General features: G+C 36.5%; 1 protein-coding gene across 1 annotated transcript in view; it reads left to right on the forward strand.

Annotated features, from left to right (window-relative positions):
* Positions 1-16182, forward strand: part of BBS9 (Bardet-Biedl syndrome 9) — a 282783-nt gene that overhangs the window by 13806 nt on the left and 252795 nt on the right. Inside the window, exon 6 of the mRNA XM_066556456.1 lies at positions 15539-15713. Within this exon, the coding sequence (XP_066412553.1) occupies positions 15539-15713 (175 nt within the window). The remainder of the gene's footprint in view (positions 1-15538; positions 15714-16182) is intronic.

Below are 16182 nucleotides of genomic sequence, written 5' to 3' on the forward strand. Positions count from 1 at the left end.
AAAATGTTTGACTGTCACTTCTGAACTGTTCATTTTTTTGACTCTTGTATTAAGAAAAAATCTATTAGTGATTTCTCTGTGGGGAGTATTGTGAAGTAAAGAAACCTATTATGTAGCCTTATTTCTAAATTTCATTCTAGCTGGTGTCTTCAGATTAATGATTTGATCTATGTGCAATTTTCACATGTGGAAGAATTGAGACAGATGTTCTCATAACAGGAACTGATGAAGAAACAACAAACTCATTTATTCTCATCATAGAAAGTTGAAATCTAAATTAAAGAAACTGTTAAATCTGTAAGTAAAAAACCCAAACACTGAGAAGTTGACTAGTGGCTTGCATAGATTAACTGTACATTTTTCTTAAAAATAGGAGCGTGTGAATTGTGGTTGTCACCACTAGATGGTCCTCTTACAACACTTACCAGTCAGCATTTTTAAAGCTGCATTTATTCTCGAGCTGATTCTACAGGTGTATTTACTGCAACACTTAGTGGGGTATAGAAAGCACAAAAGCACTTTCTGAAAACCTCTATAGCTTAGAGTCTTATTGATCGAAACAAAATGTATTCTGGTGGTTGTAGAATGCTAGCAAAAAGGTGAGATGAAATTGATTCTTACTTTCAGCAGAACTGTTACTAGTTCAGGGGTGTGAGAAATAACGATGAAATCCGTTATAAGTTTAGATAGAATTCTAAACAAAGCTAATGGAAATGTTTAAAAATAGTAAATGGAAAACACCTACAAAGATGAAAATGTAGAAGTCAAACATAGTGTAGGCAGAGTTGGTTGTGACTTAGAATTTTAAAATCTGTGGCAAAGGATTATAATGCAGATCTTTACATTTCTTTGCTGCTTTAGCTAAATGTTTGTTCCTTGCTGTCTCTGAACACTGGTGCTAAAATGAAAACAAGAAACTATCAAGAAGGGACATATAAACATCAGCTATTGATTTTATATTTAAAAAACCTAGTATTGTTAGCCTAGATTTTGAAAAGTTGAACTTCAAGACACTGCCTTTGCAGTTTAAAATGCATATCTCCTTTTCATATTTCTGAACTCTTCCTTATGGTCTTAGAGCTATAAGTTGAGTTTGTCATCCAGGGCTCCAGTTCTAGCATATGGGTCATTTTAGAAAGGATGATTCATGATAAAACCGTGAGTCAGTAGTGCTGAACCCTAGTTTTGAACCAAGCGAACTCTTAACCTAGCCACAAAATGTCACAGCCCTTAAGTAATGAACAGATTGTAAACTTCATGGTTTACTTCAGATATAAAATTTAAAGACCTTGAGGGTACTCTACCTTAAGCTGTCCTTTTTTTTATTAAGAAAATGAAGGTGAAAAAGCATATATCCTTAAGATTTATGTTTCACCCTTACTTATGGTGAGTACTCAGCTTTACAAAAATTTTACTTTATATAAACCCATTGATCACATAAGTTTTATAAGGTCAGGTTGTACTATTATGGCATCATGCAATTATGCCACCAGAGACTGCTCTGCTAAGAATTCAACTGTCATTATATGAAGCAATGTTTGCTGATAGTTTAAATTATCTTGGAAAGTATTTTCTGTTTTCACATCTGTAGTATGTTCTGAGTCTTTATGAGTCAAATACCAATGACCTGGTATTTGGCTCAAGCTCATAGTTTAAGATGATGAGCTCATTAGAGAGGTTAAGTTTGGAGGCAGCCTGGGCTGTTGCAACCCTGGCCTGGCTGAGTTTGTGATCTCAAGGAGTATGGTCTTGGCAAGAAGCAAAGTCAGGACCCTGAGCTTTGGAAGAGTGAACTTCCAGACATCTAAGGAGTTGGTGAATGAGATGCCCTGAAAAACTGTCCTTAGGGACAAAGTAGCTGACTAGGGCTATCACTTGGAGCACAAAGCTCTCCATCCCAGTGTGAGAGAAATCAAACAAGGTAGGGCAGACACTGATATGGATGAGCAAGGATCTCGTCCTCAAACTGAGAAGAAAGAAAGAAATGTGCAGCCAGTGGAAACAGAAGACAGGTGACCTGGGAAGAGTACAGGGATATCATTCAGATGTGTAGGAATGGGATCAAGAATGTCAAAGCACTGATGGAACAGGACTTAGTGAGGGGTGTGAAAAATAACAAGAAGCTATTCTGTAAGTATACAATGTCAGAAAAGAAAGGCCAAGGAGACCAATAAATGACAAAGAAGAACTGGTAACAACAGATATGGAGAAGAATGAGGTACTCAATGAGTTTTTTGCCTCAGTCTTCACTGGCAGTCAGGTTTCCCACGTGTCTCAAGTTCGTGAACATCTAGTGGGAATTGGGAGAGCCAAATTCCTCCTCCAGGTTTGGGACTACTTGGTGAAACTGAATAGCCACAAGTCTGTGGGGCCTGATGACATGCATCCCAAGGTCCTGAGGGAACTGCCTGAGGTTGTTGCAAAGCCACTCTCCATTGTATTTGAAAAATCATAGCAGTCAGGCAAAGCCCTGGTAACTGGAAAAAGGGAAACACCTCTCCTATTTATAATTAGAGTAGAAAGGAAGATCTGGGGAACTCCAGACTAGTGAGCCTCTCCTCCGTGCCTGGGAAAATTATGGAGCAGATCATCCTGGAAGATTGGAAGTCACTGCTGATTGAAAGCTTCTGATAAATAAGTTGCATGTTTTTCCATTTTTAAAAGGTATGAATGGAGTGAAGCAAGTGAACTGCATATAGTATTTTAGTTGAGAATTTCTTTTCTTATTCTTCTTTATCATACAGTCTCCCTCGAGTTCAATTTCTAAGGCATAAATCTGGTATTAATCTAGAAATAGTCAAGTCTTATTAAGCAATATTCCATATATTGTTTAGTCTTAATAAAGTTAAAACAATGTTAATTGAAAAACAGTGAGAAGGGTTTTGTTTTTGGTAGCTAGGTAGTGATTGGATTTTGAGCCAGTAGTTACATTTTTTGATTGATATAATTTGGTCATAATTTTATATCATTCCCATGTTTTATTTTTTATGGTTACACCGAAATCACGTTATTTTAATTAAAATAATGGTGAATTTGATCTGTTCTACCGGTGCATTTTGGTTAATCAATTTACCATTGTTGACATTAGTTGTATGAAGTAATAGTAGTAAATTGTTGTAAAAATATTAAAAACTCCTTATAGATACATAATCACCCTGAGATTAGTTGAGATAATTATTAGCTGCTTAAGAATCTCAGGAATTTACATATTGTCACAGTAAAAGATTTGCAGGGAATGGACATTAAGCAAAACTAATTTTTGGCTCAGTACAAATAAATTCATATTACTTAATAATTAATTTTTATCATCTTTTCCTAACATGATGTTTAGATAATTAGTGCTGGAGTTACCTTAATGTTGTACCTACAAGATACAGAATAGACTCTGACCTGTGCCTTTACTTTGTAATGCCCATATTGAAGGTATTTAGACAGGGTATGTTTTCCTGCCTGTAGAGAAATCGGAGAAAGAAGACAGTAGTTTGAAAAATGAATCTTACTCCTACTTGACCATTTTCTGTTGGATGGTTTAGGACTTAGCCACTTTATACTGTTAGCCTAAGTCCTTCTACATCTTGAGAAACAGTCAATGTACTTCTTGTGCCTGACTGTTCTTAAAAAGAGATTTACTGGTGTGGAGCCTGCTTATAAGAAATGATGGTATTATGCTTTTTATAGAGGAAGAAAAGTGCCCTTATTACTTCTTTGAAAAAGTTTGCAGATTAAGCCACAATTTCATTCTTTGCCTTGTTTGCCTTGAGTCAGATGTGACTTATGTTTGAGGAAAGTATGTGCAATAAATTTCTGCTGAAGTAATGTGAAGAGTAGAGAAGGGCTTTAAAGTAAAAACAAAGCCACTGTTACTTGAAACTAAGGCAGCTTTACAGATTATCACATAAATTTCCTGTGGTCAGTTGTGCATTAGGCCGAATGCTGGGCAGGATAGTAGCTCATATATGAACAAATATCAGTGTGTAAGGAGTGAATACCAAAGTTCTCTGCTCTGAGGCCTGGTGAATGAAGTGCAGGTTTCCTGAGCTGCTCTCTGAAGTGCTTAGGAAGTGTGTGAATGATCACATGCTCTAGGAGGAGGATGCCCTTTCCCAGGTGAGGATTGAGTTCTGTGGTTGTTCTTCAGGGTGTAAGTGGTACATTAAAGTGGGTGTATAAACACTCTGAATGTTCCACTTTTTTTTTAATTAAAAAAAAAAAAATTCAATTTTAAAGATCTTTTTAAATCTTCTTAAGAAGTAAAAAAACAGCATGATAGCTCACCAGTGGGGGACACAATCTATTGAGTTGCTCTTGAATAGAATACTGATGTTATTTAATGACAGGCAGAAATCATAGTTTAATAACTTTGCTTTCATAACTGCTGAATTATTTTTGAATAATGTTTGCTTACAGATAATGGTTTTGCACTGCAAAAGCACTGTTACTGCTTTGTGTGATTCCACACACTTACATTATCTAATAGTTAAATAATAAGTGAATTAACCACAGTTTTCTATAACTCTTCTAATGAGTTGATAAATGATTTAGTATTGGATCCCCCTAATTAGTAATTAGGATCCCCCTAATAAGCAGAGACTTTGAAATGTACATTTTCATCTGAAACCTTAATGCCTTAATTCAGCTTCCAGAGTAGTTCAGATTTATTTGAAGTTGTTTCATGGATACTCTACCAGTAAAGGCAGATAATAAAACAATAGCAAAGGGAAGGAAAAAAGAAAATACAGCCTTGACATGAAAATGTTACAAGCAGAAAAGTGTGAAAATACCTTGAACCTATCTTTTTCTCAGCAAATGGCCTTGAATTCATTTTACTTTTATTATAGCACTGGCCTAGAGGCAAAGTATGTTTGAGTGTTACAACAAAGAGGGTGCTATATGGAGGAATTTTTTTCATAATGAAATACAACATATGCATAAACCATGCAACCTTGTAACAGGAAACTTTGTGAGGAGGGTAGACTGTGTTTAACTTTTCTACAATTCTGCAAGAATAAATTTTATTAGGTGTTAGTCAGAAAAAAAAATATCAGCTGAGTTTTATGCTGTAAGGTTAAATGATTCTTATGACTATGTTTAAACACTGGAGCAGTATAAATTCAGACTTTGATTTATTGGCTAGTTCTGTTAAGGAACAGGATATTTAACTGTTGCCTTCCTTTTAAATTGCTTCTGCATAAGGACAGAATCTTTGAAAGGTTTGAGCTTTGAAATTTTTTCATGGAATAGATCTAGTGATGACTACTTCTAAATGGTTTCTCACTCAACTTTGGAAAACTGTTAGTGTTTTGGTTTTTTTTTTTTTTTTACCTATTAATAATTGAGGTGGAACTTCTCTAAATTGAAGAGGTGAATGGAAAAATCATCAAGAAAAATGTTCTCTGTATCTCTTACCATCCGTTTCCTCTTCTTAACAGTAATTATTGTAGCCTAATGATCACAGCCTAACTGAAATAAAAAGTCTCATTGCCTTCAGTTGGCCAGAACTTGGCCTCAATTATGAATTCCTAGATAAATCTCCTAATCATTTGTTTGTTTAAGAAAAGAACTATAATTTAAGTGAAGTAAAATCAATTGCAGAAATACATAACTTTGAGAACAGTTGTATATGTAAGTAAAAGACTTGTTTTTCAAAACTTTGGTAAATTCTATGTGACACTTTGTCTAATTTCCCTTGTTGAGGTATGGTACCCAAAAGTGTGCAGTGACTGTGCATGGGTAGTATAAAATGTTTTGTGTCTTACACGTGGGGTTATGGCTTCTGCAGTGCTCCTGCCAAGAGTCAGTGAGTGCAAAGGCAAACAATAATTACCTCATATGTTTTTAATAGCACATGTATATTAATAATGGCCCAATCTGACTTTTGTCTTTTTGATGACATATTGTTGACTCATTTTAATTCATCGTCCTACTCTAATCTCCAGACTCTTCTTCTTAGTGCTATTGCCTGCCATTCTCTGGTTTCCTGTGAGTCAATTGTCTGAGATCACGTCAGATGTTTTATTTCAGTTTAGAGATGCTGTCTCTAAAGTTTAGAAATGCAGTATATGTTATTATCCTGTCTGGTAAATAGTTTGGCATGATGAATTTTCTGTTACTTCAAACCTATGTACAACTTTATTATTTACGTATGTACTTTCTTATTTAAATGTTCCAGCATTTCATGTGAATGCATTTGTCTATAAGATTTGTTTGCTGTCCCATAATTTTTCCTCCAAAAGAATGAAGTTTTAGATTCTAATTATTTAGTCTATTTTGTCTTCTCAAATGGTCTTTTAGAAGTGTGTGTATGTAGCTTTTGTTTATTTTTCCAGTGGTCATCAATGATTACTCCATTACAAAAAAAGTCTCCAACCTATATGAATTTATTTGGAGAGTCACCAAACCCTTGTTAGTTGCTTTTCCTGGAGGGTTGAAATGTATCTTGTACAAACTATAATGCTTTATACTAATTTTATTTTGGTGCAAATCATTCCTATCAAAAATCGCCCTGCTACATCATTGTGGTAGCTTAGTCCCTAAGTACCACACAACTGCTCACACACTTTCTCTCACTTCACCTGGGTGGACTGGGCAAGAGAATCAGAAAAAGGTAAAACCTGTGGGTTGAGACAAGAACAGTTCAAAATTTTAAATGAAGTATGATAGTAATGATAATAGTAATAAAAAGAAGAGAGAAATAAAACCCAAGAAAAACAAATAATGCACAGTACAGTTGCTCACCACCCACTGACTGATGCCCAGCCTGGCCCTCATCAGTGATCAGCCTCTTTACAGCCAACTCCTCATTTGAGTATTCTCAGTGTTTCCAACAGTCTAAAAATACAGGATAACAAATTGTTCCTGTGATGTCTTTTCTGAGATTGCCAAGAAGGAAACTGGTAGGATGGTGATTTTTTTGATAGACATGTAATTCACTGAGTCATTTGACCACAAAGTAAGAGTTAAGCTTTTCTGTATGTTGGTTACTAGCCTAGGATATATATAGACAAATGACTTGAATGTGAAAAGTGGCTGTGTTTCCTTGGTGTTTTTTAGCAAATTAAGTCAAGCTGTTTATTTCTACTTTTTTTAGAGTATATTTAAAACTTCTTGAAGATATATTGGACTTTCATCTAATATTCTGTACGGTAAACCCTCACTTTTGTGTTGTAAGCTTCTGACCATCTGACTTTGTTATAAATATTCTCAATGAGTTCTTTGGATGTGAATGCAGTTATTCAGGCGATCATTCTTCAGTACATATCTTTAACAATTCTTTAGCTCAAAAAATTAGTAAATAATCACATAGAAGGCGTAAAGTTGGAAGGTACCCCAGGATGTCATCTAGTTCACAAACCCTGCTTGTCCCTACAGCATGTTAGTTGGGTTTGTTTCCAGATGGCTTTTGAATATTTCCAGAGAGGGAGACTCCACAATCCCTCTGGGCAGTCTAGTCCAGTGCATAGCCACAGCCTCCCAGTAAAGAAGTTTTTCCTCATGTTCAGGTGGAACTTGCTGTGTAGATCGGTTTCTGCCCATTGCCTCTCATCCTATTGCTTGGCACCACTGGGAAGAATCTTGGTCCATCCTCTTGGCACTCTCCATTCAGATACTTAGTATATATGTTGAGGAGGGCTCCCGTCAGTCATCTTCCTGAAACTAAACAGGCTCAGCTCCCTCAGCCTGTCCTCATAGGAGAGATGACCTTATCCCATAATCATCCTTGTTGCTGTCCCCTGGACCTGCTGCAGAAGCTCCATGTCTCTCTTGTTCTGGGGGTCCCAGAGCTGGACACAGCACTCCAGATGTGGTCTCACCAGGACTGGGTAGAGGGGCAGGATCACCTCCCTCAGGCTGCTGGCAATGCTCTTCCTGATGCATCCCAGGATACCATCAGCATTTTTGGCCATAAGGGCACACTGCTGGCTCATGGACATCTTGCTTGTCCCCAGGTCCTTCTCCGCAGAACTGCTTGGACAAGCTCCCTTGGACTCCTTGTCCCTCTAGGGCATGTTCCCCTGGGATTCTTCAAGAAGGTCCCTGAAGAGGCCAAAGTTAGCTCTCCTGAAGTCCAGTGTTGTGATCCTACTCACTGACCTCCTTCTTCCTCACAGGACACTAATGATCTCATGGTCACTGTAGCCAAGGCTGCCCCTAACCTTCACATCTCTAACCATACATTCTGTGTTTGTTAGTAAAGGTCCAGCAGTACACCTTTCCTAGTAGGCTTCTTCACCACCAGTGCCAGAAAGTTATTGTCAGTGCTTTCCAAGAATCTCCTGGGTTGTTTATGCCTTACTTGTGGTTCCTCCAGCAGATGTCCAGGTGGTTGAAGTCCTCCATGACAACCAGGACCTGTTACTGTGAGGCTACTTTCAGCTGTCTGTATAAGACCTCATCTGCTTCCTCCTCTTCCCCCTCAGGCAGCCTGTAGCAATTACCCACAACAGTGTCACCCTTAATAGTTTGCCCTTTAATCCTAACCCATAAGCTCTCAACTCACTCATCATCCTCCCTGAGACAGGGCTTCATGCATCAAAGTACTTTGGGAAGTGCTTAGCCATCATGAAGCTTCTTAGTGTAAGGAGACTATAAAAGGAGAAGTAGGAGAAAAGATAGGGAATTTCACTGGGTTTTAACAGTGGGATCATGTAGTTCTGTCTCATGGCTTCGTGAGAACAAAATTTTCAGGTCTGTTTTAAATGGAATTTTAAACTTGATAGATTTATTTGATGATGGTGACTTAAGATCTTACTGATAACTTTTGAAAGTACCAAAAATATTGAAAAATAGGACATGCATTCAGCTTCAGCTTAACTCAGTGAAAGGTCTGCTGTTGATTTATGATTCTCTATAAACATCCATGTGCCTGAACTATTCAGTCGTGTTATTGATTTTGAAGGGCAGCTGGTGACAGTACTTGTTTGTGGGAGATTTGCTAGTTCAGTAGAGTTGTCCTGTAATATTTATATAATGTATGATAGGTGTATAACTTTAGATGAGAGCAGAAAAGTTCGCAGACTGGAATTTCTCCTACTTGCTTTAGAAAAAGTGCATGCCAGTGTTGTAATGCCTGTATGAATGCAAGGCTCTTAGAAAAAGATTTCTGCAGCTGCTGGGGCCTGAAAAGTAGTTACTGAACAAGTTATGGCAACAAACAGAATTTAAGGATAAGAATTTTACCATCTCTTCATGAATCATCATTGTTCAGGCTATATCCAGGCATACAGCCATTTTCAGGACCTCCTCTATTTATGCTATATATAATTAATCTTCTGCATTGAAAAAAAAGAACAAATTTGAGTGACACTGCTTTCACAGCTGCCTGAACATTTTTACTGAGGGTATTTCTTGCACTAGGTGGAAGCATTCACATTTATTTTTAGAAAAAATTATTCTCTTAATATGGAGGTTGTGATAAACAAATTTTTGTACTACAGTCTGTTTAGGGGAAGAGACTTTACCTGTCATGCATACACAGTGCCAAATACTATGTTTCTTTCAGTAGGCATTTTAGTATGTTGGATGTTGCAGCTATGACACTTTGGGGTCTTTATACTGCATGCTGGTCTATCCTACTCCTTTGAACCATACTAGTGTTTTTCCTAAGGGTCCTTCCACCACCTCAGGTTAATATGAGATTTAAAGGCATAATTCCCAAGTAACATAATTTAACTATTTCATCTTCTGTGGCAAGACTTGAATCAAGAACAAAGGAGTATATCACAAGTCTCTAAGGGATTAACTGTGTGAGTGAGGGCTGATTGGCCTTTGGAGATACTTCAATAGTTCAAGAGTCTCTATCTGAAATCCTCCTTATGCTTTATGGCAGGCAGAAATCTATAAGAGGTTAGAATTCAGTATGACAGGTGAGAGAAGCAATGATTTTTTTTTCTTGTGGCAGCGCTGACTCCATGCTTTACTATGACTTGACCAGGGAGGCTCCTTACAGAGAGGGCTGTTACAGAGAGAGCATCTGGGGCTTATGAATATGTTGGGACTCTTGAATATGTTTTACTGCAATGCTTTAATATCCAGAATGGTTTAAGAAATAATTCAAGCTAACATCAGTAGAAAAAGGACTTACATGTTTTCCTTAAAACGAAAGGACATACATGTTTTCCTTAAACACTTTCCTTAGTTTCTCTTGAAATTCTTCTCTTCCTATCCACTACTCTATTTTTTATTTCCTTCCCAGTGGAGTGATTTTTCAATTCCAGTAAAAAAGCACCCAGTCAGTGTCAGCTGGAACATGTGTACACTTTGTGCATCAGTTGGGGTGGGTACTTGCATTAGCACTGAGCAATGCAGGGCAATTTTTGTCTTTGCTTGTGTTCAGGGTATTGGCAGTCAGATCCTCTGGCCTAGGATGAATGGCCACAGCTGAAGCCCTGATCTTTGAGCCTTTCTGTAGTTATGCAAGGAGCAGCCACCAGACCTCCAAGCCAGTAAATTCAGAGTTCTTTCTGAATGTACACTGACACTTGCTTCGTGCACTGGGTTAGGGAGGTAATGTAAGACTTGCCTTTTACTCGGCATACATTGTTTGAAGACCTGTTCAAGTTATTTTCAAATGGTGTTTCTATTTGCCAGACCTGATCCCTGAAGTTCTTTTCTCACAGTTGCCCAAGATCTGCTTTACTAAAGGAGCTACACTCAGCAGCAAGGTTTCCAAAATGGGTTTGACCTGGAGAAATCTGTGTTCCCTATGCTGTGAGAAATTTCAGGGGCAAATTTCAACGATGAAGGAAAAGGAAAGCATACTTGCTTGCTTCAAGTCAGGACAGGAACTTGTCTTCCTGTGTGTGAGAATGTAGTTTATGTGCATCACTTCACTGGTCACTTTTTTATCATATGAGGAAAGCATTTCCATGTATCATTAAAGGACTCTTAGGCTCCTGAGTGTGTTGTAAATGCCAGTTTATCTTTTAATTTTGTTTCATTGATGTTTCCTTCCACACAAGGCTTTTTTAGTGAGGCATTTGATTACCATTGAAGGCAGTTAAAGTTTTCTCTGCTGACATCTTCCTAAACTCTGTAATTTTATGATGTTTTTTTCTGATTTCAAATTTATCCCATTGCAGTTTTCTTTGCCTGATTTCACGTGGTGCTCAGGCCCTGTGATTAAATAATGTACATTCTATGAAAATTATTTGATGCCAGAGAGGAAGCTCAGAGTACAGGAAATCATTAACATGCAAAAAAAACTTGAGCACCAAAATAACTTTAATTAGAAGCTTATTTCAAAGAACTACCACCTGCCTCTCATTTTGTCTTTGCATTAGCTCTAAAAATACATTGTAGCTTAAAAGTGTGATGTAAATATATTTGTATCTGGAATATATTTTTCATAATAAAACTACAAAACAACAGTAGCTAGTCTTGTGCTTAAAAGTAGCTCTCTCTGACTAAGGGACATTCCTCTTGAGATGCAAGCTGATGAAACTATGTAGAGTACACTAAGTGGTACCATCTGATATACAGAAAACACTGTGGTTTATATTTTCACTTTATAAATGTGTCATTGGCAAGGCCAACTGGCTGCAATAAGCTTTTTTGAAATGGACATTTCCAGTTGAGTGTTTGGAAGACTGCATTTCTCAAAGTGAAACGTAACAACTCCATTCACTACACACACATTAAAAACAAATGGCTGAAGGAAATAGGTTGACCTATGAAAAGTGGGAAATAGGAGTTCATACACAATGTAACGTTCTTTAATTGTGCTTTACATGTAATAGTTTGGATAACTGGAGTTTGAAGCATTAGTACAGGCTAGTTAAAATCCAAATTTGAAAATTAGTGAGTAGGAACAACACAATTATGATGAACAAAGTGGTGGGTATATTAATAAGTGTTGCTGTGCTTTTAAAAGCCAAAGAGTGATTGCTGATTCAGTCTTGTGCCTCTGTTTCTTCAGACAGTACAGTTCAGTACTACAGTGTGCTTGCAGATCATTGCTCTAAAGAACTTGTCATATTATGTCATGTCATATCATATTGTGTCACTACTGTGTAAACAGGAGAGATTTTAACAATGAGATTTGTGTGTGATTTTGGTTATGCATGCTAAAGATGAATGCTTCCATGTTTCACATGACATGTAGCTTCATATATATTGCAGGAAATGCTGTAGTGCTTCACTTCATCACTTTCATGATGTTATGGAATTGATAAGAAGACTGATGTTTATAATATAGAGAAGAACAGAAGCTATTACTCTTTGTTACTTAAGCAGCAGCCTCGACGTTTGTAATGACTTTTGCTTTTTTCTGTTATTTGAATTGTAATATGGCTACTAGATTATCACTTTGTATCAATTGTATCTGCTATAGTTTTCATCAGAAGAGTAGAAATTAACAACTTAATAGTGTATTTTAGACAAGCTTAAACCCCAAAGATTTTGGCCAGCAGTTGTCTAAGAGACAGTTTTCTTACTACTATCATTATAACCAGGAGTACCTGAAATTTAATTATATTACAAAATAGATAAGAGTTCTGTGGGGCATTCACTTTGCAATTAATGTCTTTTACTTTTGGTCTATATCAAGCAATGCTTAGAACTTTTCAAAATGTAATAGCAATTTGGTAAATATTTAAACATACAAATTTAAACATTGTTATTTTTTTCTGTGACTTAAATTGTTTTATTTACAGTTTTAATTTTTCATTCTTGTTTTTTTTCCCCCGACTTTATATCTTTCTGTGTTAAAAAAGATGAAAAATAGTCAGCCTTAAAACCCCCAAAGTACAAGTGTGTTCTACCACTGTGCCCTTCAACATAAAAATTTCAAGCTGCTATCTGTAATCCATTTGTCTTCAGGTTATGGGTACCAGGGAGTCCCCCTGAAGTTAGATATTGAAAGTTAAAGTTCAGGAAATAGGGCTAGTGGACAGCTGCAGATTTCCTTTGTAGCACACTACTGATGGAAGGAGAATTCATAGCAGACTTTGGAAGGGGATTTTAAAATTCTCTATACCCAGACTTACAGGGTTGTATTCTTGAGAAAAGTGTAGGATAGAAGTGGAACCAAACAGCTGGCTACTGTGAAGTGGTGAGAGGGTTTACAGTGCCTGATGCTGAATGTGATTTTGAGGTAACAAAGGGAGAAGGGCTGTGGTCACACGGACACTTGGGTTATGAAGCATGGTTTTCTTGCACATCAAACAAAAATGCCACTAGTTATTTGTAGTAGCCAGTGACTATACTTCAAAATAACCATACCTGAGAGAGTGTGGTGACAACTAGTGGGCTAGCACCTTTTACTAGATATCAGTCAGTGTCTATACTAGTTTCTAAAGGAACTTTTATATGTTAATAATTATTTTATACAGCTGGCTCACTCATACCCTTTCTAGACTGCATCAGCAGTGTGATGATAACGTCAGCAGCTGTTGGGAAGTAGAAACTGGGTATAATTAACATTGATAGCATACCAGTACAAAACTGCTCAATTTTCCCTGCTGGTTTGTCTGATCAGGAGCATGTGATAGGACTAAATCCTGTGAAATTTCACAGCTTAGAAGGGACAGAAATCTAGTGTAGATGCCTTGGAGTAGTTCAGAGATAAAAGACAGAATGACTTCTTTGAATGTCTGATTTGAATGATTCTTCTTTTGACATCATCTAGTCCAATCCCACTTCCTGAGCAGATTTGGCTAGAAGTTGCTTAGGATTGTGTTCTGAAGAACATACAGAACATACAGAACATACAGAACATACAGAACATACAGAACATGTTGTATTTTCTGTATGTCTATGGGAGAAGAATTTACAACCTTTCTGGAAAATGGGCTGTAGTGTTTGATGACCTTCACAGTAAGAAACAAAACAACCAAAAAACCCCAAACAAAACAAAAACAACAAAAAAACCACCAACAAAAAACCCCTCCAACCCATGTTCAGATAGAATTTCATGTGATGCAGTTTGTTACTGTTTACTTTAGTCCTGTAAGTGGATGCCACAGAGAAGAGTCTGTCTTGCTCATCTTTTCACTGGAGACTGAAAGATTCAACTTTGCCTCAACCAAATGAGCAATCTGAATTGTGCTTTCAAATGTCCTTCTTATTATGTGTTTGTTATTTGTAATAGAGTTTATGATATGTTATGAATTATATGCAGAATCTGGAACAAAAGGATTTTTAGAAAATGGGAAAATCGGAAAAAGAGATGAAGGAAGTGGGAAGGACCCTGCTGCTTTATTTTCCTTCTTTTTTTTCCCCCTGTTTTTACCCTAATCTAAATTTTTACTGTGTATTTCAATCACAAGGACAAGTAATACAACATACTTTCTGGCCTTTTACACTATTTATTTTTAAGTAGTTAAAGTTTTTGTGAAGAATCACAGTGGAGATGAACAATGTTTTGCACTGTACATTTGTTGTATTTCAGATATTGAATATTTCTTTGACTTTTGTTAGCTTTTTGGAACTGTAAGAATGAACTTTTAGTCTATTTTTGTTTTGCTTCACCTTCTTATGTTAGAAAACTCATTAAAGGATTGAGGGTGAAACTTGATGAATAGACAATTTATTTGGGTTTTTCATGCATACGGAATTATTCCTTAGACAAAATAGAGTATTTTAATTGAGGTGAATAGACATTTCGAATTACATTTGAATAGACAATAGATATTTGAATATTTCATGTAGTGTTTGCAAGGTAAGAGCTAATCTATGAATTCAGGAGAGATGCATCTATCAGCTTCAGAAATTGTTAGTCCTAATGGTATAGCTCTCTTTGAATGCCTAAAAAATACTGTTTGTACGAGTTGTTACTCTTGCATATGAAGTGCATAATCAGCTTTTGATCTAAGAAATCTTCCCAGTGAGACTTTGAATTTAGATTGGTGTACTTGAGGCATGACAAGCCGTGGCTTATGTCATGTCTTATGGCTGCTGAATAATGCATGAGGCTTGAAGTAATTTACTTCAAGCTGCAATTTTTTTATTTGATATTTTTTAGACTTGCTGGTAATACAGAGTTGGACTTTTTTTTTTTTTGCTTTTTCTTTCCTTAAGAACAGAAAATGTGAATGTAAAACATGGAAGATATTACCATTTTGTATTATTTTCACAATACATATTTGTGGGTCTTTCTGTTATGTTGCTTAAGTAGACTTGAAAGAATTGAATTGGTTAATTTAAACCACAGTTGTTATGACTGCTTGTAAGGTATGGAAGCATTTAGGAACCAGAATAATTTAGTGTTATGGGAATATTGAAACATTTCTTTAAACAGAAATTATAATAGTTATATCCTTAGGAATTTTGTTTTGAAATAAAGTATCTTGCTGCTTTTTTTTAACGTATTCTGAATGTTATTCCCCTCCACAATCTAGTTTGTTTATTTTAGAAAGTAAGCTTTTATTGAGGTTGGAATATTTAGTGTTTTTCCTTGTAGTAAACACTGCCATAAATGAAAATTTGCTTTTGTTAGGATTACTTATGAGTACAATTTTAATTTACTCACGGTTTTAATATTAAAACTACACAAATAATGTTGCTTTGTTTCCTTTGTGTTTCTTTCTCGTGCTTCCCTTAGGTCGAGATTTGATCTGCATACAGTCCATGGATGGGATGCTCATGTTGTTTGAACAAGAAAGTTATGCTTTTGGCCGGTTTTTACCTGGTTTTCTTCTGCCTGGTCCTTTGGCTTACAGCTCTCGCACAGACTCTTTCATTACAGTCTCTTCTTGTCAGCAGGTTGAGAGTTACAAGTATGTGTTTATGTTCAGTAATTATAGTCAATTTTGGTGGTATCATTTACTAGGAAAACACATTGAAAGTAATCTTGTTTAATTTTTAATGCCTTTGCTGGAGTATCCAAAAGCAAGTAGTTGCAGGAAAGATGTTATATGCTGCTGAGTGATGACTGTCTCAGTACAGTCATAGAAGAAAGTGTGCTGTGAGTCCTGAGGACTTTATGGTCCTATTTGGTTTTTATAAAGGTAGTAAGTCTACTAGTTTATCAAGGCTCTGTTGCTCCCAAGTGCCAGGTTTTTTTCCTTGCTTCAGTTCAGTCTAGTCTGTGCTTTCAGCACTGGAACATGGATGAAACTGTTGTGAGCTGTTTTAGCTTGTGACCATATTAAGTTTATGGGCTCAACATTTAGAAAAATAGAACAATATGGAAAGTGAAGACTGTACAAGACATTTCCACTTCCTCCAAGCAGAGGGTCTGTGTGT

Source organism: Molothrus aeneus, chromosome 1, assembly GCF_037042795.1.
Source record: "Molothrus aeneus isolate 106 chromosome 1, BPBGC_Maene_1.0, whole genome shotgun sequence".
NCBI classification, from domain to species: domain Eukaryota; kingdom Metazoa; phylum Chordata; class Aves; order Passeriformes; family Icteridae; genus Molothrus; species Molothrus aeneus.